The 25444-nt window shown below is 45.5% G+C and overlaps 1 protein-coding gene across 1 annotated transcript in view; it reads left to right on the top strand.

Annotated features, from left to right (window-relative positions):
* The window catches only part of LOC146271515 (disco-interacting protein 2 homolog C-like), a 108469-nt gene that overhangs the window by 72584 nt on the left and 10441 nt on the right, over nt 1–25444 (top strand). Inside the window, exons 7-28 of the mRNA XM_084707240.1 lie at nt 1092–1211; nt 1513–1710; nt 4651–4742; nt 7482–7592; nt 9760–9883; nt 11252–11361; nt 12811–12913; nt 13074–13138; nt 13575–13668; nt 13967–14086; nt 14589–14703; nt 15447–15586; nt 16425–16561; nt 17056–17264; nt 17654–17768; nt 18295–18496; nt 18925–19034; nt 22847–22927; nt 23160–23283; nt 23820–23941; nt 24509–24620; nt 25055–25164. Coding sequence (XP_084563366.1) covers nt 1092–1211; nt 1513–1710; nt 4651–4742; nt 7482–7592; nt 9760–9883; nt 11252–11361; nt 12811–12913; nt 13074–13138; nt 13575–13668; nt 13967–14086; nt 14589–14703; nt 15447–15586; nt 16425–16561; nt 17056–17264; nt 17654–17768; nt 18295–18496; nt 18925–19034; nt 22847–22927; nt 23160–23283; nt 23820–23941; nt 24509–24620; nt 25055–25164 — 2714 coding nt within the window. The remainder of the gene's footprint in view (nt 1–1091; nt 1212–1512; nt 1711–4650; nt 4743–7481; nt 7593–9759; nt 9884–11251; nt 11362–12810; nt 12914–13073; nt 13139–13574; nt 13669–13966; nt 14087–14588; nt 14704–15446; nt 15587–16424; nt 16562–17055; nt 17265–17653; nt 17769–18294; nt 18497–18924; nt 19035–22846; nt 22928–23159; nt 23284–23819; nt 23942–24508; nt 24621–25054; nt 25165–25444) is intronic.

The following is a 25444-nucleotide window of genomic DNA, read 5'->3' as shown; positions in this document are numbered from 1 at the left end:
AGAAAAAGATAAGTCCTATATGTTATGAATCCCACATCTTGTGAATGGAACTTCTCTTCGTGCTGAATTAATAATTGGATTTTAGCGGTGCATGACTGTACCTGTGATTCAGTGACAGGAAGGACTTTTAATAGGAAAGGATATATTCAGCCTCTTTTTCTCGCCGAGTTTCTCTTCATGTAAAGTTCTGTTCCCCGGCGCTTCTGAAAGCTGTGACTCATCAGAAGGGAGACAAAGGCTTTGGGGAGCGGCACGTAAAGATTGCATCACTGACATGAACCCTTTTTTTGTGACTCCTTATGTTTGTGATATCCTATGTGTGAACAGAACTGAAATATTGGAGAACACCAATTTAAATGTTGGATGTTTCACTGCTGTTTGATTGCTCTCCATGAGAAAAACATTGTCGAGCAGATGAAAGTGTTCATTGCATGCTTCAATCTATACCATTGAGGAATACATTTTTCAAACACGCACCACAAAATCAGCTTGATAGATCAAGTTGGAGACTTATCAGGCAAGGTTTACTATGTATGTTTTGTATTTGGTGCAGGTTGCTTGCGGTGTTATTTAATCTCATGGCATAGCAAGATTCATTCTAGACATATTCTTTCACCCATAGCTGTTTGGGTTTGGATGTTCGTCCGTGTGGGGTTGATGCTTGTGATGACATATTAGACAATGCGTAAGGTCCAGTGGTGCAGACAAGCAAAAACAAGCATACTCAATCACATAAAAACACTCTTTAGAACAAAGACCCCGATAAAAAACACTTTGCCGATCCTCCTCGCCTCGCAAAGTGACACGTTGAGAGACCGTTGTGTATTTCCTACTGACTTTCTCCACTAACGAGAACATGTGCAGCTGGAACAAAAGCAGGGATTTGAGACAGGGGCCACTCTGCTCTCTCAGCGGGTGTACTTTGCATATTGCCCAGTGAAGTGTGCTTGTCTGGTCTCTGTCTAAGTGGCAAAGCAGCAGAAAAGTGGTCTTGCCATTCCCATTAGGATAGCAGTGTTTGTGATGTAGATATCCATGAAGTTGTCTTTTTAAGTGTGCGTTTGTGCCTGTGTTTGTGTGTGTGTGTACAGGTGTCCCAGTCAGTAGCAGAGTATCCGCCAAGATTCAGCAGCTAGTAAACACCCTGAAGAGACCCAAACGGCCTCCTTTAAGGGAATTCTTCGTTGATGACTTTGAAGAACTTTTAGAGGGTAGGAGCCGCACATCTATCTTTTCCTCCGATGCGCTTTTTCTAACAATGAGCTATTATAACTATGACATAAATCTAATCTTATACAACGACAACATGCTGAACATCCTCCCCACGGTGACACAATGTCATACATGAAGTACCATACCTAAAATCAAACGTAGCTAATGCCTTGCTCAATAATGCACCTTGATCCTGGGGAATAGAATGAGCCCTCCTGGTGTCAAACCCAATCCCCTCCACCTCACCCCTGACCCACCAGCTGAACCATGAGTGTGATGGCTGCTGTGTCCTCTCCACAGTCCAGCAACCAGACCCCAACCTGCCCAAGCCAGAGGGGGCTCAGATGATCTCCATGAGGGGGGAGCAGTTGGGGGTGGTCACCAACTGGCCCCCCTCGCTAGAGGCCGCCCTGCAGAGGTGGGGCACCATCTCTCCCAAAGCCCCCTGTCTCACCACTATGGACACCAATGGAAAGCCTCTCTACATCCTCACCTACGGTAAGGGGGAGACAGGCCCTCTGCTGTCGGCTCTGCTGTTGTGCCATCCTCCATCTAGTGGACTGGCTACATGTTTAGAGTGGATGTGACTGTTAGACTAGAGGTAAGGTAGCGCTGTTTAGAGTGGATGTGATTGTTAGACTAGAGGTAAGGTACCGCTGTTTAGCTGTTGTAGTGCAGCAGCAGAGTTCTGATTCTTCGGTCACCTGCTGGTAGCCACTCAGTGTTGTTCTTTGAAATAATACCTCTTTACAAACAATGCAAGGAGTCACCCAATCACCCAAAGAAACCTTGCTGCTCATCATTCATGTAAAAGCAGCCAAAAAGTTATATTTTGAGTGTCACAACTTGTTTTAATAAGCTGTATTGTTGCAGTATAGTATATAGTGTACTGAACTGATTTAAATAGTAAAAAAATTGTACAAAAAATAACATATGTTGTTTTTTCTATCCATGTAAGAAATTGTATCAGTACTTTTTTACTTTTCAATGGAGTGATTTATTGTTTAAATGTAGAGGACTTGTGAGAACTTGTCAAAATGGAGTGTATTCTGCCTATTTGAGGTCTTGCAGTGAAGTGTAATGTTATCTGTTGAAATCTGAAACAGAAAACCCAGTTTGCTCCCATTGGTTGACTAGAAGTGATACACTCGGGGAGTTTCAATGGCATTATTTCAAAATAGCTTCAGACTTGTGCTTGCTCACGGTTAAGTTATTTCTCTCCCAAGTCCCACCTCAAGATGTTTTCAGGTCCATAGGGGTGCAGAATGACTCAGAGAGAAAGGCTCTGCATCAGTGAAGCTGATTAATTTGGAACTGGAGATCCTCTTTGTAGCTGGGGGAATGAAATTGCACATTTTAGACACACAAATTCACACAGACGTATGTTGTTACACGTGCACACACACACCTTGCATAAACACACACATGCACATTGTAACCAAGTCATACACACAGTATAACTAGACAGTAATATATTATCTGTGCCTCCTACAGACCAGAGCTATACATCAGTTCAAATGAACGTTCACACCAAGAGAAGGGTACATGCGTGTGTGTGTGTGTCGCACACGTGTGTGTGTGTGTGTGAACATATTGATTTGTAAACTGAGGAGGCTGATGTGATGATATGGGGGCTCACCAGACTGTGAAATGTTGGCAGTCTGCACACAGGAACGTCAGCAGAGAGAGAGAGAAGTACAGGGAAGAGAAAGGGTGAGACGTGTGTGTGTGGTGTGTGTGGTGTGTGTGGTGTGTTTGTGGAGTGTGTGTGGAGTGTGTGTGAGTGTGTGTTTATGAGTGAACAACGCCTGTGTGCAGTGATGAATCTTTATTTGAAACGGGATGTTCCCTGTCTTTACGTCGCCCTCCTTCCTCTCCACCTTCTCCTTCGCTCTCTCCTTTCATTCCTCTGGTGTCTCCTTTGATGTTGCTTGACAAAGACAAAGTTGTTTTGTTTGCAACATCAAATTAAACTCAACTGTGAAAGCTCTAAAATATAGATAGGATTTCTTTTTTTCATGTTTTCTCAGTGTCGTAAAGTAAATCAGAGTGTTATTGTTTGACCACTGATTTTGGCAACACTTTTCAACATGACAGAAACAGATTTGAGCACACACATTTCATTAAGGTTAAGTCATCTAGGGGCATCAAATTCAATATTCAATATTAATATTCAATATTGAGCACATCACAATACCAATTAGAATCATTTTATCTGATGATGTGTGTCAACGCGAGATGGATAGATACAGTATCTTCACAGCCAATGCAGGCATTTCTCATTTACCGCTGAACCCAACCCTTAATTGCGTTCGTTATTAGGATTTGCTGTGTTATGAGATCAATCAAAGTTACTTACGTGATCTTGGAACATTGTACAGTATCTGTGTGATATTATCCACATCAGTCTAATATTAGCTGCAGTGACTCATGTGAGCTCATTAGCTAAGCCTCAGCTCCCAACCCTAACCCTCATCTAACGATCAAGGTCATGATGATGTTGTGTGTTTCTGTTGTACAGATACTAAGCTATCACAAAGGGAATAGAGTCAGCTTCCCTGGAACAGTATGCTTTCTCCATGGTGCTGGTTAAACAGCAGCACGCTGTACATGCCACGGTTCAGCAGGATCAGTCTAACCTCCTTTTCAGTCAAAATCATCAGAATGTGTAATCACTGTACAGAAATACCTTACAGTACCATAATTTTGCCTTTGAGTCCCTCTGTATTATAACAGCTAAATAGATGGAGAGGTTTCAGTTTTCATGAATGTTAACAGCTCACCTTGAGAACCTTGTTCTTTGTTCATGAACTGGGATGGCTCAAACAGCAGAACATAACATTGTGCCTGCAGATATTTTTGGGATCTGCAAGATGTCTCTGCTCTCTTCATTGGAAATTAATATTTCATATGATACTCCCCCCTACACTAAGATTATTTAGTCTGTTTGGAATAGGACTGGAATTAGAAAAAGGTCTCTCGGTGGAGAAAGGTAGCGCGGAGTTCAAAATAAAGGTCCAAATTGCTGTCCAATGACACTGGAAATACAAGGAAAGATTATTACCAACTATGTAATAGTATACTTTTTCAAAACACTGTACACCCACTCCAGCGGTCTAGAATGTTATCCTTATTACTTCCTGTACTACTCTTTGATGTGTGGTCTTCTCTTTCATCAAACTTGTTTCCCATTTCTCCTCTATCTAAGTATGCATTTGTGCTCTCCTCCTTATGGATTAAAAAATGTAGCATTTTCAGCCAGAGGAGACTCCAGAATCTATCTCACTAGGTTCTAAAGTGCACAAGTACATACTCTGGTAGAAGAATCAGGCGACAGTGTCTGTTTGCAGTGACAAAGACTGCATCAAATGTAAGCAGGCAGCCATGTTTGCTTCTTCTCAAGTGTGGTAACGCAAGCTTCTGGTTTGTGTCCTTCAGGTAAACTGTGGTCCAGGAGCATGAAGGTGGCCTACAACATCCTCCACAAACTGGGCTCCAAGCAGGAGCCTATGCTCAGACCTGGAGACAGGGTAAGTGGGGTATTAATGGAGGGAGATGATGGAGGAGGATGCAGGATGGATCAAATGTATGAAATAAAGAGGGAGGGTAATGCAGAGGGGGGGGGGGGTATACTATATGTATGTAATGTTAAAAGGAGTAAAAGGGAGGAGTGAGTGATCAGGGAAAGGTGAGGAGTGGATGAAGGAGAGATATATGAAGGAGGGATGGATGAAGGAGAGATGGATGAAGGAGAGATGGATGATGGAATAAAGCGATATAGAGAGTGACTGAATGACAAAGGGAAGGAAAGAGGGACAAAGGAATTAAATAATTGAACCAGGTTTGTATTACAAGTTAGCAGTACTGTAGCATCCTGTCCACCCAAGGACCTCAGTTAGAACCAGGCCTTATCCTCTCTGTACTCAGCCCAATATGCCTCCTGGGATTTTGTGGTTTTGTCCGCGTGCAAATATACAATCCAACATGACTGTCACAGTAATTAGTGTGAGTTGCAGTGTATTATCATATAGTAAGTCTGAAAACTGGGTAACAACCTTATCAACCTTTGACCACATACATTGAGGGTCTTTACAGAGCTCTAACTCATGTACAGTGCAACACAAGAATGTACGTCTTGTCAGATTAATTGTTACCTAATGCTACAGTATCCATTTTCACAACCCCTCCGCGTGCTTTGAGTCGCTAAAAGTGGGCTGTCATGAAGAAACATGACAGTGAGTATCGAACCACTCTTCTCTGCCATCGGATACTGAATGTGCAGTTACTCACGGACTTCAGTCTCCTTCACTTCCTCGTTTGGGGAATAATCTTTTCCCCCTCTTTTCATCTCAGTAGGTTTATTCCCCTTTGCCCTAGTGGAGGAAATTACCTCAAAGGGCTGGCGCTCTGCCAATATTTACTCCTCGACGAGCGTTTTAATTAATGTACAGATTATTTTTCCTCACTGTAAATTAGAAAGTAGCTTTAAGTAGACTCTTATGCATGGACTTCATGAGGCAATAATAATCCACATAAGAGATTTTATTTAAAAGGACCTTTTTACTCCCTTAAACTTCACAGTCACAGTGCAGAGAAATTCGTTTTTTAAGTGAAAAGGGATTTAGCAGTGTGACATTGATGAAAGACTAATTAGTTCCCAGATACAGTAAAGTGCTGGAGGTGCTGCAAATAACCAACAGCAAAGACTGCAGGTTAAGAAAGTATTCAAGAACAACACCACGTTGGCCATTTCATCCATGAAACTCCTGAAACTCGAATCCACGTTCTTCACGTTCTTAATCTTCGGAACTGTTCCATATTACAATGACAGTGACTGTTACATCATGGTATTGTATAGCGTATATCAAACAGAAGTCCTCCAGACTCTTGGTGAACATGGTTCCAGTGGGAATCAAACCCACAGCCCTGACATTCTGTGTACCCTCCTCAGACTCTGAGCCACCCACAGTGGTTTACAGCACCATTATTGAACATTAGCCTCTCTACTGTACAGAAACCAGATCCCTTGTTAAGTCTACGTTAGCCAACTGATCTAATAGGATACCGTGTTACATTCAGCCAGGTGCACTTAGGTTCACCTCCAGACATTGTAGTCCAATATGGGAGCTATTAAAAGCACTTAAAACTACGTTTCCCTGTTATCACTCCCTGCATGAAACCGGGGCCACATTTGATCCAACATGTTTCAGTACAAGATAACAGTATCCACATGATGCCAGGATCCAGTCAAAGTAGATCCATTCACTCCAGTTTCAGTCAATATGTTGAACCAACATAGACAACGAGACTGACGTGCTCCTTTGTGAAAGTGTTGTGATATTCTGATCTTAATCCCTCAGTTGAAGCTTCTGTTGTTGAGATACGACTATCTGTTCGGCCGAGGCTGGGGCTAGGGCTGAGGCTGGGGCTGAGGCTGGGGCCGAGGCTGGGGTTGAGGCTGGCTGGCAGGCTGCATTAGGCAGTTGAAACTGTCTGGGGAAGATACCATCAGCTGTTATCTGAGGAAGGAAGGGAGAGAGAATGAGAGCAAGGTAACAAGTGAGCGAGCAAGTGAGAGGGAGAGAAAGTGTGGATTTTCTGAGGGAGAGTGAAAGAGGGTTGGAAAGTGATGCCAAAAGGAAGAGGGGAGAGAGAGATAGAGAGAGAGAGAGAGAGTGTGAGTGTGAGTGTGTGTGAGTATGAGGGAGAGAGCAGTAGAGTTAGGCCAGATGTTCAGCGAAGGGTCCCAACCCACAGCACTGATAAGGGCTCACGGGAGCTCTCAGACCTTTATGTAGACAAACTCATTTTCTGACTCCAGTGTTGAAGTCCTAAACCCATCTGCAGGGTAGTGTTAAGACATCAATAATCATCTTTCACTGGATGAATAGAGCCCTCTCTATTTCAAAGGGCTGATTCACTAGCTCACAACATAACATTTATCTTGCTGAATTATTTGCTATTTTTTGTAAAAAAAAAAAAAAAATACTGTTTTTTCTTTCTTTTTGGGCTTCATTTTAGCACCAAAAGCAGCTACCGAATTAAAAAGATTACCTTTGCCGGTTCATTCCCTCCCGACATTATTATGGACCCTTGTGTAATTCTAGGGACATGTTTCTGACAACACTTTAGCTCTACAAAACTTGTAGCCAATTATATTCCTGCTGGCATTTACTTACTTGTGTGTAGGGGGTGTCATGTATTGTAGACTGTTTATATGTTAACATATAATAGTTCCTGTTCTGTGTTTCTGATCCTGTTTTCCCCAGGTGGCCTTGGTCTTTCCCAATAACGACCCAGCTGCCTTCATGGTTGCCTTCTACGGCTGTCTCCTGGCCGAAGTTGTCCCTGTGCCAATCGAAGTGCCGCTCACCAGAAAGGTAACATCTACAGTTATCTACTGCTATTGTATTTTCCACGGTAATCTCTGGGATCTTGTGATTAAATGGCAGGCACAAGAAATTGAGAAATGAAACAATGATTGTCTTTTAATTAGCAAATAACAAGAAAACACTCTGAGTTTGTGCACCCCTTTGCAACTCTTTTTACTAGGTACTGTATTTTAAAGTTTAACTTTAGTTGGAGGACTTGCCAACATACTTGAGTCAGTTTGGGAATGATGTGAGGCTTTTTGGGAATTGAAGTTCCACCAGGCAGAGGACTCACGTCCATGGTTGAGCCAGGCCCAATCAAGGAGCAGCTCAGTGGACCAGCAGATCAAAGCCCAAAGTCATGGAGGATGGGGAGCTAGCGGAGGACATCTAGATAACAACGGTGCACTGGTGTGTGATATGCTAGCTGCTAACACAAAGAAGAACTGTGTTAGCGAAAGAGAAACACGTACACACAAGTAAAAAAAAAAAAGCATTAATCTAAGCCCATAAGGATAAAGAGGATGACAAAAGACAGACACACACACACACACACACACACAGATATCTCCTGCAGCTGTGCACATCAGAACTGGATGCCTGTGGCAAACAGTGGGCAGAGCAGGCAAGGGGGATTTTAAAATGTGCTTCAAAGAGTGGACACAATCAAAGTCTACCTGCAGCCCAAAGATCCACATAACTTTTAACACTTCAACAAGTGAGTGCGTCAGTGTCCTGACTTTGATACAGCCTGGGTTTTTACTCACAGAGGAGGACCGACTAAAGACTGCTTCTGTAAAGGGAGGGGGGGGGGGGGTAGGCTTTGTGGGGTCAGCGTGGAGCCAGCTGTCATACTGTCATACCTCAGAGGCAGCTTGGTTGAGATATAAGGCCGGGCTTTGACTCACATACATCTGGATCTTATAGGCATTGTTAGAGAGAGGACTTTGAAGTTGTCTCCGCCTGTTCTCACTCGCTCTCTCTCGCTCTCTCTCTTTCCCCTCTCCCTCTCACTCCGTTACTGACTCTCACTCTCTCTCGCTCTCTCTCTTTCCCCTCTCCCTCTCACTCCGTTACTGACTCCCACTCCCCCTGTTGTTGTCTCTCCCTCCTCCATCGACGGACATCTTGATGTCTCGCTCACACTGCAAACGCTCCGTTCCTAGGACAGGACACGCCAACCCAAAGTTGCTGCTGCGTTTGTGATTTCACCCAGGGAGACTGTCTATCTGTCAGTGGTGTGTGTGTGTGATTCAGCCATTCAGACTGTCAAGGAGTTCCCATAGTGACACATCAACAGTAGCCTTCTCTCCCCACCATCAACTGTCACCTCCCCATAGGGGTGTACAATCACCTCTCTCTCTCTCTTTCAAACCCTTTCCATCCCTTTCCCTCCCCCTCTCATCCACGCCCCCCCCCCCATCTCCTCATCAGTCTCCCTCCATCCTAGCTCTAGTATTATTTCCGCTGAGAGCTAGAGAGCATGGATGTAAGTGGTAGGAAAGCCCCTACTGTGGCTGGAGAGGGAGAGGCTGTGATGTCAGACCCGTGGGCTTGCAGGGCTTGCTTCTCTTAGTAATACTACTCCATGTCAGACTGTGTGGGCGTAGTCCTCCCACACGCTGTCTCACCACGTTCCACACACGGGGAGGGGAGGGGAGCCAGACGCTCCGCTTCCTGGTTGGGGAGGAGAGGGATGTGTGCGTGCGTGTGTGTGTACTCTACAGTACGCGGCCTCCTTAGTGTGTGAGTGTCTGTGTGTGAGATGCAGGGGTCCACGTTTATATCCACAGTGGGGTAATAGATCAGTGAATAATGTTTCCTAAACTAAGCATGCACACTTAGAGGTCATAAAACATCCCATCTAAGATGGAGGGTTTTAGCACGCCTCTCATGGTGATAAACGTTTTGCGTATTTTACATAATGATGATGCATGGCTTCAATGAGCACAGAGCACATTGCATATATTGTAACATGCTGTTTTAATGGGACATGAGGCATTTTCTTTGACAGTAATCGAATCAGGAATGGAAACTTTAGAAAAATCCATTGACGGATTGCAGTTGACTTGATCTGTGTTGTGTGTCAAAGCAACCCCGAACCCTGTCTGTTTATAGAACTGTACGTGATGTTGTGCACAGATACATGTCTTTTTCTTCTTCTCCTCCTCTCCAGGATGCAGGAAGTCAGCAGATTGGCTTCCTGCTGGGCAGCTGTGGTGTTACTGTGGCGTTGACCAGTGACGCCTGTCACAAAGGCCTCCCTAAAGGCCCCACCGGGGAGATCCCCCAGTTCAAAGGTCAGCCTCCGTGTCCTTCGCACCTGGGTGACCTACGCCGCGTGCTGACGATGCGTGACTCACGTTATGCATCTCAGGCTGGTGTGACCCAGTTGCATGTCTGAAGCTAAACACTCGACATGGACGTCCCTCAACTCACACCAGCAGTGCTGGACTCACCAGAGCACCCAAATCATCAACCTTTTTTTTCCATTTTGCAACCTTAAACCCTCACAGGTCTTTAATACATAAGAGAATGGGGAGATTTGCCAACACATCAAGCGCTAATGTAATGAGAAATCTGCTTTAAATGGAAAGTAGCAACAGCAGCATTTATCTCTGCAGATGAACTCTATTTCCCGAATATACTCGTATAGCAGCAGTGATATAGACCAGGTTTTTAGCTTCGGCTAGCCTTTGGGGATTTGCCCCTTTTCTGTCAGCAGAGGAGATGGGAAGCCTTATTGGAATGGAAGGCTGGGCAAAGGAAGGGGATTGAATAGGAGAGGAGGTTGGCTTCAGTAGGAGAGTCTGACAGATTGTAGAGGATGTGTGGGATCAGTATGGCCCAAAGAGGGGGTGGGGGTGGGGTGAAGGATAGAGCAAGGAAAAGGAAAAGGAGAGATATTGCACAGTGTAAACTGATAGGGAATGAGCAGGGACAGAGAGAAGAGAGAGACAGCCCTCTGATTATGCCTATGCATCATGGTCTATGGTGATGGTCATATAAATAGCAGCACGCCAGTTATTTGCTGGCTATTCTTTTAGCAGAGTGTTATTTTGTGTGTGTGTGTTTGTGTGTGTGTGTGTGTTAGAGGAACACTCATTAGAGGGGAGTGCTCATCTCATTGATCTTCCAAGCTTAATCGCCTCCCATTCAATAGCTTTCAACATTCAGCTGCTGCAGTAGTCTCCTCTCCTGTTGCACGTCTTTCTGTCCGTTAGGAGCAAAGCTACTGCATGACGAGTCATAGTTGGGACATTAACTTGAGGATAGCATGGCTGACGGAGTCAGATGGCTGACTGGTGAGGGAGTCAGGCTAGTAATCAGAAGGTCGCCGGATCGATTCCCTGCCATGCCAAATGATGTTGTGTCCTTGGGCAAGGCACTTCACCCTACTTGCCTCGGGGGGAATGTCCCTGTACTTACTGTAAGTCGCTCTGGATAAGAGCGTCTGCTAAATGACTAAATAAAATAAATAAATAAAAATAGTATTTACCTCAAAAACAGTAGAAAAAATTGACATAAACAATGTTGGCAAAACTGTCAAGTAATCACTTTGATTGTTAGTTTGGGCACTCTTGCATGCCCTGTTCTGGCATTCTTTCCTGTGGTTCTTTGGTTCATATCATCCACTTGGACAAACTGTTGTTTTTCTGTCTGTCTAGGCTGGCCAAAGCTGCTGTGGTTTGTAACAGAGTCCAAACACTTATCCAAGCCTCCCAGAGACTGGTTTCCTCATATCAAAGATGCAAACAACGACACAGCTTATATCGAGGTAACATCACGTCTCTCCAGCATGACGGGTGAACAGTGTGTGCATTGCATCACCTTGTGCCGACACTCAGACAATACACCTTTTTTGCATTGTGTTTCTTGCTTGGCCAGGTCAACGTCGACAAGTCTAATCACATGACATTTAAACATGAGTGCATTTTAAAACGTTTCAAAGGATGCGGTCGCTGGTACAGTTCAGGGCGTTTTTCCAGGGACAGTCTCCTCAGCCTCTTCAGAGTTTCACAGCATTTCTGGACAGCAGTGATAGATGGATGTCTCCTTCTATTGATCCAGATGATTTATGTATCAAGAAGATGTCAGCCGTCAGCCCATCAGTCTGAGTAGGCGTATTACAGACTCACCCATGCACTTTAAACAGTTGTGTGTGTGCTGTCTTCCTGCAGGCACGTCTGTATGCACACTGCATTGTCCTGGTCGCTATTGTGTGTCATGGCCATGGGTTCTGATGACCATTGTGCCCCTGTAATTGAACATGCTTTCTTTTTTTCCGTTGCCGCAGACAGGTCAATGCGGTGGTCTGGATACGATTTGTTTAATTCATCTTTGTGTCCCTTTGCATGTCAAGCTGTAATTGAACCTGAGGTTGTGCGCTTGATGTGAAGTGATTAAGAGGATGGAGGGTGGAGGGGAATGGCGTAGAACAAAACGCTGCAGACCTTTCTTTGACTGCAGGAACAGATTGCTCAAACACAAATCTCTCCTGTTCTGCTCCTTCTATTCCTTCTTTTTGCAAAGTGAATTGTGTCCTGAAATTCTCCTGAAGGAAATCTAGGAAAGCAAAAAAGGAATTGTTATTGAAACGTTTAGGGTGTTAGCTCTATTGTCTTATCCGAATGAAAAATGATGCCGACTACTTCACTACACCCACTGGTGACTGAATAGGTATGGACAGATGTAGTTAGTCCATTAGATCCTCTAAGACACATAGACTATAAAACATCTATTAAATGACTTTCTAATGACCAACTAACATAGGATATCTCTCCCTGTGTCCCTATATTTCTGGCAGCAGACAGAAATCAATGTTAGAATCCATCTGGAGTGCTGATGCTCCTTCTTTCTCCATTAAGACCAAAGGAGATGTAATATTTATGTAATGATTCATCTTAGTGAACCACTGTGGGTGCCAGTCGTAAGAATGACCTGTGTTGATTTCATGTTGGGTCTTAGTCTGACATTGATTTTGTTGTGGTTGTGTATCAGACTGGACAGTGAGTCCAGACAGTCTTTGGGCTTTTATTCTGAAAAACCACTGGAAGTGTGAAAGATACCAGAGGGAGACTGACGTGCGCTGGACCAGGAGTTTTACACAGCTTTGTTCAATCAACACTAACATGTGTGGGGTTTTTTTTTTCACAAGAAATGCGAACTGAACATAATCTCTTGACCCTGGCGACCTAACCTGTTGCTGGAACATGTCTCCCTGCAGTATAAGACGTGCAAGGACGGCAGTGTACTGGGAGTCACAGTGATGAGGATAGCCCTGCTCACACACTGTCAGGCCCTCACCCAGTCCTGTGGATATACTGAAGGTAGGCCAGAAGAAAACCTACTGCATACTGGCACTAAGAACAGCGTTGTTTCACATGGCTACGTACCAGCATGGTTCATTTGTTGTGTCGCCCTTTCATCTGTCTCTCTGTCTCCCTCTCTGGGTCTCACTTTTGACCGTCTATCTCTCTTTGTCTACAGCTGAGACCATAGTGAATGTATTAGACTTCAAGAAGGACGTGGGTTTGTGGCACGGCATTCTGACGGTGAGAGCAACACATCTCCTGGTTCCTGGAGTCCACAGTACACTGTCCTGCTATCCAACCTAAAGCATCTCATGTAGTAACCTAACATGCTATTGTGTTCTTTATCTTGGTCAAAGTGGGCCAATTGGCAGAATACTCCCTAAAGCATCCCTGACTGACACTAGAAAACACGCATGTTTACTTTACACAGGATGTGTATATCAGGTAGATGGGTATGGGTATAGCTCAGTAGCAGGGCGTTAGACTCCAGGCCAAGAGGTTCATATCCCCCGCTGAATGTTGCTTTGGATCAAAACGTCTGCTAAATGTGTAAATGATGATGACGTGATCTATCATGTCGAGTTTGATGTCCCTTCACTGCATCAGTGTTGGGTCAGTGTTGGGTGTGAGTGCTGGGGCACAGCCCTCTGCTAAGCTGTTCTGTCTCCACCTGCAGAGTGTGATGAACATGATGCATGTCATCAGCATACCGTACTCCCTGATGAAGGTCAACCCGCTCTCCTGGATCCAGAAAGTGTGCCAGTACAAAGGTACAGAGTCAAGAATCGCCCGACAGAAGCCCAAGTCGAAAAGTGCTTCCGATCAAATTTGCTTTCAAATGTGTTTCAGAGCACTAAACGTCCGTTTAAAAGTATTAAATGTACACTTGTCATGTTGCGTAACTCATGTATTATATTTGGACCAATGTTGCCATATGCAGTGTTGAGCTGCATCTGCGTGTCATGACAGCCGATGACATATTAAAATGCAAACATTGTGTGTGTGGCTTGTGTGTCTGCGCTGAGTAACGGTGTGTGTGTGTGTGTGTGTATGTTGTCTGTCCCTCAGCCAAGGTGGCGTGTGTCAAGTCCAGAGACATGCACTGGGCCTTGGTGGCTCACAGAGACCAGAGGGACATCAACCTGTGCTCCCTGCGCATGCTGGTGGTGGCCGATGGCTCCAATCCCTGTAAGAACGCACACAGCCTCGACACTACCGCAGTCCATTCCAACACTACCTCTCTGCATCGCTAGTATACCGTCAAGCTAATAAAACAGCACCGGTTGTTCTTCAACTCCCCTGAGAGAATGAGCTTCACTAAGAGAATCCATGATAAATAAAGCCGTTGATTGTATATCGTGTGTCTGCTCGTCCCCGCCTGACAAGCCTGCAGAGCTTAAGTATTGGCTGGCCAACAAATCATCTGAACAGATCCAATTAAGAGCGCGCAGCATCGATATGACAAACTCTGACAGTAGACCCTCTAACTCAAAACCATCTAAGGGCATTGAATAATCCAAAACAACAATGTGATGAGTCATAAGGAAGTGGTTGTTGTCTGTTGGGTTCTATTCACTCGTGAACACTGACTCAGTGTGACTCACAGAGAAAAAGGTGAATGTCGGACGAGGTTCTTTGCGTCGGTGCCGCACGCAGCCAGTGAGATGATGAGACGTTCTCTCCCCATCAGGGTCGATCTCGTCGTGCGACGCCTTCCTCAACGTCTTCCAGAGCAAGGGCCTGAAGCCAGAGGTCATCTGTCCCTGTGCCAGCTCTCCAGAGGCTCTTACTGTGGCCATCAGGAGGTACACACACACGTGAGGATGCGCACACACACACGCTCACACGCTTGCCCATGCACACACACACGCTCACACGCTTGCCCATGCACACACAAACGCGCTCAGATATAGGCATATGCGCATACAGAAACACCATACAACCTGTGGGGCATTTCACTTAGCGCGTACAGTGCACACATGTACATACGCACAACTATAATCCACATGTGGTTGGAACTATATTAACGTAGGTTGAAAGTTACACCGAAGGAACTCTGGAGTTTACTGTCTGGGTTGGAATCTTTACGTCCCATCTGGTTCATATTGTATGTCCACATCAAATAGCTGCTACACACCAACGACGGCAGCGTTAATTCACTTCTATTCTGTCATTTGAGATTTTGCTCCCTGCCCTTGATTACGATGCTATAAAATGTTTACAGTGTGTGCACCACACATATTCGCTAATATATGGCACTTTGCCATCGCCATTATGTGCCAATTACATCACTTTTAGAGCAAGGCAGTTTCAAAACTCACAAATCGAATAAACAGGCCTGCCAATAAATTCTATGACCCGTCTTCTCCCTTTGCCCACACACGCACAAACACTAGCACGAACCTAGTCCCATAACGCTTCCATCCTAATGTTTTACAGCTCTATATCACCCTGTGGGTGTTTTCCGCTCCTGCACCAGCCTCCAATTGGTTAATGACTAATGACTGGCATCCTATTGGTGGGTGTTATCTCCGGGGCTTGTTCATAGGCCGACAGATGACAGTAACCAGCCCCCAGGAAGAGGAGTGCTGTCCATGCAGGGTCTGAGTCACGGGGTCATCAGGGTCGACTCGGAGGAGAAGCTTTCCGTTCTGACAGTGCAGGATGTGGGCACAGTCATGCCAGGAGGTAAGAGGGCGCCAGAAACCCCCCACGTTCCCAGGACTGCGCTATCCCTCTAAGCTAAAGGTCAAACATTAAGCCTTCAAGTTTGGTCAGGAATAGGAGGGAGAGCTACACAGTGTGCACAGATGCCTTGATGCCAACAGACACATGCATGTTATTTGGATTATGGCCAATTCAGATAGAGGGATTGCTTCAATTACATTTTCATATTCTGAGACACAGAAGAACAACAGTCTTCATTCAACAAGCATCACAAGATAATAATATTTTCTTATATCCTGTGAAAAATCGGAGGTGCCTCAGACCTCAATGAACACATGTATAGAAAACAGTAAGAGTATTATAGCTAAATCGTATTTTCTCATCACATGAGTGAGTACTCGACCGACCGACTGACTGAAGGGGGTAGAGAAGCAGTGAGAGGTATGGAGGGGAGTATGGAGAGCGGGGCTCTGGCTCAGTGTCATAGGAGACAGTGCGGGTACTGAGGTCCAGTGCATGTGTTTCACAGCTGATTGCATACTCCTACACGCCTGATCTTCAAAACATAGACGTCATCTAAGAATATTGGAAAGCAATCTCTCCGACTCTTTCAGATCTAGACTAGTGTCTAGAGAGTAGGGCTAGGGTTTAGGAGTGGGCCACTGATTGGATGAAGTCATGAACTTCCAATCTGTGCTGTGATGAGGTCTGGTTGACTTGAGAGGACCAAGGGGCCTCTTTCTCTGTCTCTCGCTCTCTCTTTCTCTTTAAACTCTTTAACCACTGTATACTCATAAACTTTTACTCGCCCCCCCGTTTCGCCCTCTCTCCTTCTCATTTTCTCTCTCTGTGTTCACAGCTCTCATGTGTGTAGTGAGACCAGAAGGGGTCCCACAGTTATGCAGAACTGATGAGATCGGGGAGATGTGTGTGTGTTCCATCGCCACGGGAACATCCTACTATGGCCTCTCAGGCATGACTAAGAACACTTTTGAGGTAAGAGTTGGACCTGAACAGCCTGGACCAGGCTACTTACTGATATTAAAGCACAACTTAGTCAAACAGCACTGCAAATAGCCCTGTCCCAAATATGTTTACGTCTCACACTTTTAGTAGTCTTGGCCCTTTTATTAAATAAATGGTGAGTGGATGGGCCATGGAATGCTGATGAGGGACCAGCATGTGTAGTTTCTAGTTGGGAAATGGATCTTTCAGTTCCCTGTAATCCATTAGTGGAGGCCTAATGGATTGAAATTGCGCTGCAGTCAAAGCAATTATAAGGTCTCAGTTCATTCGGCTCCTCGTCGCAATATTCTATTCTTTGGCTGCTTTAATCTTTCTTTTCTGCACATCATTTTTCATAGATATTTATTTTGCACTCTCTCATGTACCCACATGTGTTTGTTTGTGTGCGGTGTGCATGCATGTACGTACGTACGTGTGTGTGTATGTGTGTGTGTGTGTGTGTGTGTGTGTGTGTGTTATCCCAGGTCTTCCCCATGAACAGTACCGGGGCTCCCATCAGTGAGTACCCCTTCACCAGGACAGGCCTGCTGGGCTTCGTGGGCCCCGGGGGGCTGGCCTTCATCGCTGGGAAGATGGACGGCCTGATGGTGGTGGGGGGGCGCAGACACAACGCCGACGACATTGTGGCCACCGCCCTCGCCGTGGAGCCCATGAAGTTTGTCTACAGGGGAAGGTGGGTGGAGCTAGGGGGTCGTGGAGGTCATACTGGTTTGAGCAGTTTCCCTTTTGGGGCGGAATCCCTGCATTCTGTAGGTAGACAGGGATGAGTGATGTCTTGGACATTGTGCAGCTGTATCCAAATGCTCAGCTAAGAATGCTTCCATGTAGGATTTGTCAATTCTAATGCTTACTGTGCTGCTTGAATTAAAAGCCCAATGCACAGTGTTATGGATGCGAAGACTAACAGTTCTGTAGTAACAGTAGTAACAGCACTACTAAGTATGTACTCTTTCAAATACTGTGTACTAAGGTGGCTCTCCTTCCTGTGTGTGTGTGTGTGTGTGTGTGTGTGTGTGTGTGTGTGTGTGTGTGTGTGTATGTGTGTGTGAGTGCGGTTTCCAGGATAGCGGTGTTCTCCATCTCGGTGCTGCACGATGAGAGGATAGTGGTGGTGGCCGAGCAGAGGCCCGACTCCACTGAAGAGGACAGTTTCCAGTGGATGAGCAGAGTACTGCAGGTACGCCACGCGCACACTTGCGTTTCTCATGTACAAAATATACTCGACGCGGCGCTATCAAAAACCATATGTGTGCAGACAGCGAGTCTGAGTCTCTCTCTCTGCACTCCCCAAGCGTTCATATACAGTCACACGTCGTTATGTCGTGTTTTTACAGTGATGTGGTCTCTGAGCTCTGGGCTCAGTATGGAGACTGTGGTTTTGCTGTAAAAACTGTCTGCAGCTTCATAGTCCTATTAAAAACGTAATCATCTTTCATTTAATCTCCTCCTAATTCATGTGCATCTGAAATGCCCGTCTAGTTCCGTCCTATCTCTCAAATCCCATTCGGACCAACTTGAACACTAAAGAATACACGGCCCAAACGGATTACAGATGTCTCCGCAGTAGATGAATCTTGTTAAAATCTTGTTATCTTCAAGTGTTGCTCCTGTGTTTAACTGATGAATAATTCAAGCTTTATTGATTTGTAGACTCGAAACAAAAGCTGTAAGATTCGGCTGTGTCTGTCTTCTTGGCTTCCCAGGCTATAGATGGCATTCACCAGGTGGGGGTCTACTGCCTGGCGCTGGTGCCGTCCAACACCCTGCCCAAGACCCCTCTGGGGGGGATCCACCTGTCTGAGACCAAGCAGCTCTTCCTGGAGGGCTCACTGCACCCCTGCAACGTCCTCATGTGCCCCCACACCTGCGTCACCAACCTGCCCAAACCGCGCCAGAAACAACCAGGTCAGAACCACCAGACCTGGACCCAGAACACACGCTCTGAACCCCGCCTTTCAGCTGAGGGAGGTGCTAGACATAAGACATACGACTGTGTTGCCTCCCAAATAGACCCTAATTTACTGGCCGGGTTTCTGTCTCGGGGCCGTTTCTCACTTCAGAGACACTCTGTCAAGAGTAGAATCCATCCACTCGATTGGCCGATCCATCGATGGTGGTTTTTATCTCCGAACACAAGGTCAATCTCTATTCACCCTGTCAGCGTAAATCTACTGGGGTTTACAGAGGTGGAATTCACTGCACTCACAATGAGCCTACATATATCATACAGCAGAGATACAGGATTTGTGTGTGTGCGTGTGTGTGTGCGTGTGTCTCCATGCGCCATTGTGTGTATGCTTGACTTAGTCACCCCTCTGTGCTCCTGTCCACAGAGATTGGACCCGCCTCTGTGATGGTGGGGAACCTGGTCTCAGGGAAGCGTATAGCCCAGGCCAGCGGTCGGGACCTGGGTCAGATAGAAGACAATGACCAGGCAAGGAAGGTGTGTGTGCGGCTCTCCCGGGGCCTGGTTTTCATCTGCACACCCTCCATCCGCACATTCACCAGACCCATCTGCCTCCATCCAACCCTTCCCTCCCATGTGACCTCTTCAAATGGGCGTTTTAAGTTCGACCACAGTTCAACCTCATTCACCTTCTTGAGTTGCTTTGCCATCGTTTATACCGCTGAAAGCTTAGATGATTTACTGCATTACATTCATCATTTCATGCTGTCCTCTTACAGTATATTGTACAGCTTCAATACCATAGTATAGAGCTGGGATCCAGTCAGACATTTTGTTTGAGAACAAATTTGACTTTTCTTCATCCTTAAGTGGCAATTTAAACGCTGAACACGTTTCTGGAGCAGTAGACATGTTTTCTTACAAGACTAATTGTGGACCAGAGGTTTTAAAAGCATCACGAGACTGCATTAAGATATTTAGTATGCATGTAGCAAGGACATTAGCCTACCCTACGGTAATTTCCATTCAGAGACATAAGTCTGAAAGGCTGTCTTCGTTTTAAGATCCTAATAATAGGGTGTGTTCAGTACCACGGTTTCCTCTGGTGGGCTGCTGTAGATGTTGTAGACTCCACTTCCCAGCAGGATTTGGTGGTTCTACTAGGCATCCAGTTTCCTTTTTGTATTACTTCTTGTATAACGTGGGTCAGATTCTCAGGACATGGTAACAGGTGAAGACTATTAAGGGAGCTGCCCAAAAGCTTTTTTGCACCAAAGCCACTTGTACTCTATGGACAATCAGTGGGCTTACTGTCGGACCATATCTGACTCAAGATGATCATGATTCTACACAGATGTATTGTACAGTTCTTCTACAAGTAGAAGCTTTGTACTTCTATTTGTTTCCGATTCATATCTTGATCTCGAGGGAAATCAAACCCAACACAGCTCTCCTGGCCAATGGACTGCATTGTCAATATCGAACAGGAAGGAAGTTTATGTGGTTTGTCAGGTTGAAGATGTGATCCTGCACTCGCCCTACTTTCACCACGGTTCTGGGGTGGAAAGTAATTACTGTTAAAGGGACGTGGTAAGTCCCGGAGAAGGAGGGGAGAGATAGATAGAGAGAGAGAGAGAGAGAGAGAGAGAGAGAGAGAGAGAGAGGTAGTCAGAAAGCGTAAGGCTGAAATGATTGATTTTCCTTTTTCTGTCATGATGAGAAATCTCATCAATGCCTCAGTGAGATGGCTGTGTGGGGCCAGTCTGTGTTCTAATGCAAAGTGACAGAACAGGGGAGAGCGGCGACGACAGCACAGGGAGACTTGTGATTGGTGCTTTCCCCTGGAGATAAGCCGGTCGGTTGGCTGTGTGTTTATCTGGGTTGGTTTGGAGTCCACGGCATCAGACTGTTTTGATGTGTTATCCAGTCGCCTCAGGGAATCCACCCTCACAGCTAGATGGCTTTGTTTGTTTTTTACCTTATAATCAACTGAACTGACTTCAACTGTTGATTTTTGTACCTATTGTGATGACACTGTCATCATCACAATTGGGTTGCGTTATTGTCACCACAGCCATCTTCATCGTGACCATTGTCATCATCATCACTTACCCTTATTGACACTCTGTTCATGTTCCTTCATCTGAAAATCAGGCCCTCTGTGTGAATGGATTCTATTCTCTCTCTCTCTTTGTGTTTATTATCAAGGAGCTTCTGAGGCAGCAGCATATAACTAACGCTTCTGTTCTGATTCAACTGGGCGTTTTGAGTATAGGCCGAGTATGCCATATCTATGTTATAGTCTGTCATTTATTTAGGAAGGCGTGTGTGTTGCTTTGAATGTGCATGAATAGGTTCCTCTTGACATTCACTGTGCTGTTGTGTTCTGCCCGCTTCTTTTGGTACCTAATTGATGCCAAGCAATGCCCATGAATGTTTTACTGTCAAGCCAATGATTGCTGCTCCAGCATATTTTAACAATATCAAATGTCTTGAGATTTTATTTACCACAGTAATATTACAAATATGTTAATGAAAACATCTCATCTTGTGCAGGTGGTTGTATTCTTATATTACGGTGCAGGATAAGGATTTTGTTATCAACCATGTATACCATTGAGCTACATTTCTTACAGTTGAATGAGATTCCCGCAGCCCTTACATATGGATAAGGCTCCCCTCTGTGCCTACACTTATCTGCATGCTGCAATCTGTAGTCCCATAGACACAGCACAATGCCAGACAGAAGAGGCTTTGTGTTAGCTCCTAGTGCTTAGCGCTGCCATGTAAGGGCTAAGCAGTTAGCACGGTTCTGGACCGGACTCAAACTCTTCGTGTTAGAATGTAACTTGCAGTTTTGTAAAGGACCCAGGCTCCGTAGCCTAGTGCTGATCCAAACTCTGCCGAGCTTAAGGGATTATTCTCAGAGGAGACAGTGGATCTCGACGCGCTTCAGCCATATCTGTCTTGCTCCTGTCACCACCCTGATCAAACTGGGCCCCTTGACTCATTCATCCATATGTTGGGCCTAATGTATGGGAGGCCTGAGGACCAGAAACACTAACAGTACATCGGTTTTACAATATACCGCCTCGATGATAGGAGGAATACAGCAGGCTTTCAGAGTGATCATTTCCTCAAGACAATTATTCTTGGAATGTGTTTGACTCAAATTTGGAAGCGTTGACAGGGTGCTGTTTCATTCAGAATAACGGTTGCTCTTATAGTGGCCATGACCTGTTGACAGAAATCAAGTAAGCAGGAAAAGTGATCATATTTTGTCCTTGGTGGACCGAATGGGTGAAAATGTTTACATAATATGTGTAATAGTAACTATTTAATAATAGGCTCCTATGAGTGAGGGCAGACAGAAAAAGTAGTAGTAGACCGTCCGATCCAAATCTACCATTGACTAAGTTCTCTATAATTGGAAAGGAAATATCAAATTACTATGTTTCAACACCCCAACATCTGTCCTTAATAGCCAGAGGGCCTGTTTTTAAACCAGGCCCGTCAACAGCTGTGGCTTCTGCTGCATTCCTTCACAAAACAACACCCAGGCCAAGGTAGTAGTTGTTGGCACTTCCTGCTCAGTGCAGCTTGGCACATTATCTCCTGCTGTGGTTTCCAACAGTATCTGTAGCCACTAGCGACCGAAGCAGCCATGATGGGATCAAACTTTGCAGGCTCAATTTGTCCCTGTAATAGCATGTCCGAAAAGACGAGCTCTAGAACCCCACCGAATCCCACCAAACTGTCCCCCTGGAGAACAAACCAGAGTTTGCAGTGAATTATTCTCCCCACTATTTACTCCATGCCTGCCTCCGATGGTGAAACCTTGAAACATTCATAAGACGAGAAACGCTTGGCTCTCCTCCCTAATTGTACTCGCTCTTTCTCTTTTACTCTCTCACATTCTTTGGGAGGAAAATCTGTTATGCATGTATGACCCTTTTTTCCATATTTCCCTTTCTCCTTCAATTTTTAGATCTCTCTCGCTCATTCTGTAATAGGTAAAGGAATCAGTTCCCCAGCCTTTCATTTGAGTTCTAGTCCAATATATATAATGAACATTGAGCGTGAGCTCATCTTTAGAACTCATCTTTTACCCTAGAAGGTACATTCAAACATGTGTCCTTTTCTAGTTTCACAGCTGTCGACATGTGTCCTTTACTAAGTTTACTGATGTTTTCACTAGCTGAATTGTTAGAATGTAGAGGATATCATTCTCTCTATCCTCACATGATTGTCTGTGTGTACGAAAGGAGCACAGGATGAGATATGTGTACATTCAGAATGTGTGGCCATCAATCCAAATGCTTATTTCTCTCCTCTTTTGTATATTTTAGTTCCTCTTCCTCTCCGAAGTCTTACAATGGAGAGCACAGACCACTCCAGAGCATGTGCTTTACACTCTGCTAAACTCAAGGGTAAGGCAGTTTGTAGAACGATCACTCCCATATGGCTTCTTGTTTGTTTTGTGTTGTAGCTGTGAGAAAGACCTTAGACAGAAGTGTTTTTTATAAGTGCTTTCGTGCGCTACCCTCTGTCAAATATACATTTGGTTGATGGATGATTTTTGTTGTTGTTGTTTTTTTGTGTCCAGAAAAAAAATCCCCCAATTCGTTGGTAGCTATTTCTGTTTTGTGTTTGTCCGTACAGGGAACGATAGCCAGTTCGCTGACATGCGTCCAGTTGCACAAGAGAGCAGAGAAGATAGCTGCCATGCTGGCTGAGCGAGGACACCTGCAGGACGGGGATCACGTTGCACTTGTCTACCCTCCTGGTGAGAGCTGGGAGGAGGCTGGACGACCAGGGACATGGGCTGGGGCCAGGAGGGCTGGAGACATAATGGATTTAGGCATGGGCAGGGGGTCAGGGGAGGGGTCACAGGGACTGGGGCCTGGAAGGATTTGATCGATAATTTTTTTGAAGAAAGGTAGAATTCTAACGTGGAGCTCCATCAATATTTGGACCAGGACCAAAGAGCAATGCCAGCGAGCCTTAGGAACCTAATGAAAAGACTCAGTCAAGCAGGACAAATTCCTGACAAGGCTGATTGCCTGAAAGAGCTATTCAATTAAATCCTCACCAGCCGCTCAATATTTAAGCTTCGCCGTTTTGTGTGCCTTTTTGTCCGTGTGTGTGCTGCACGCATGTGTGTGTGTGTGTGTGGGCCTACCTGTGTACGAGGTGTGATTGTTTGAAACCTTTATTCAAGCACATGACTAATGTATTCTGGCTCTTTCTCTGTCTCTCTGTCTTTCTCTCTTTCTTTCTCTCTTCTCCTCCCTCCCTCCTCCCTGGGTGTCCTTCACGCAGGGATCGACCTGATCGCGGCGTTCTACGGGTGTCTGTACGCAGGCTGTGTGCCGATCACGGTGCGCCCTCCACACCCCCAGAACATTGCCACCACTCTGCCCACGGTGAAGATGATCGTGGAGGTACGAGTCCTACTGATGGATGGCATCAGTGACTCTGCGTTTGCATGCACAAAATAATCCAGGTTTTTCCCTCAGTCCGAAAAAGACAATATCCTCATATAGCTTTTAGATAGCTGCAGCAAGAAGCCATGTGTCACAAACTGCGGGAACATTTAAATGCATATTCGGAATGTGCCGTACACCTCCAAACAATTCTCCTAAAACCCAAATGATATTGGCAAATCCTACATCTCTTAATTGAAAAATGCTACATTTGGATGAAGGCCTAACGCTATAGTGCCCTTAGACTGGTAGTTAGTCGAGATGAAGCTTGAAGAGGTCCTGTATGTCTTGAGAACTGCTCAAAGGACCGTAGGGATGGAGAAGTGCGTAGTTCAACGTGGAGGTCATGCCACCACCGTGGAGCATAGAAGGAGAAGCCAGGCCAGTAAGGAGTACATGCTTATTTAAGGATAGGAGGGCACAAGCTTTATATCGTGGAATAAACCTTTCCAAAACGGTGTGTGTGTGTTTACACAGGAGGTGTACTGTATATCAGGATGCATGTGTGTGTGTTCCCACCCGCAGGTGAGCCGCTCAGCATGTGTGATGACCTCCCAGGTGATCTGCAAACTGCTGAGGTCCAAGGAGGCTTCAGCCGCAGTGGATGTACGCTCCTGGCCCCCTGTCCTCGACACAGGTACTCCTACACACCACTAAACACACACAGTACTACAGTACTACAGTACTACACACCACTAAACACACACAGTACTACAGTACTACACACCACTAAACACACACAGTACTACAGTACTACACACCACTAAACACACACAGTACTACAGTACTACACACACACCACTAAACACACACAGTACTACAGTACTACACACCACTAAACACACACAGTACTACAGTACTACACACACACCACTAAACACACACAGTACTACAGTACTACACACCACTAAACACACACAGTACTACAGTACCTCTACACACACCAGAAACACACACCTGGACTCAGGTACCCCTCTACACACACCATACCAACACACATGATGAAGGGCCACAGCAGTTGTTTGTCCTTTATCGTACAGTAATTCAATTGTTACCCCCTCTCACCTCTAGATGATTTGCCAAAGAAGAAGCCCCCTCTGTTGTACAAGCCCTCTAACCCAGACACCCTGGCCTACCTGGATTTCAGTGTGTCCACGACAGGGATGCTCGCTGGAGTAAAGGTACACACACACACACACACAACCAACCCTGGTCTGATCTTCACGCTGCACATGACAACCGCATCTCCCCTCTTTGAACTGAGGGGTAGTCGACTCCCAGGTGACATTTGAGAAACCTTGAAGCCCCTATTGATCTGGCTCTCTGTGTCTGCGGCAGCTCCACACAGAATGGGCCGGTCTCTCCAGTGTACAGTGCCCTCTGTGAGAGCTTATTTCTCTCTGTGGCGCCAGGGCCCCCAGCCCCATACAAGGACAGCCACTGTTCACACTTAATCTTTCC

The sequence above is a fragment of the Hypomesus nipponensis genome, chromosome 10, assembly GCF_054491055.1.
Source record: "Hypomesus nipponensis isolate SF chromosome 10, ASM5449105v1, whole genome shotgun sequence".
NCBI lineage: Eukaryota > Metazoa > Chordata > Actinopteri > Osmeriformes > Osmeridae > Hypomesus > Hypomesus nipponensis.
This window is presented reverse-complemented; position numbering and strand designations above follow the sequence as displayed.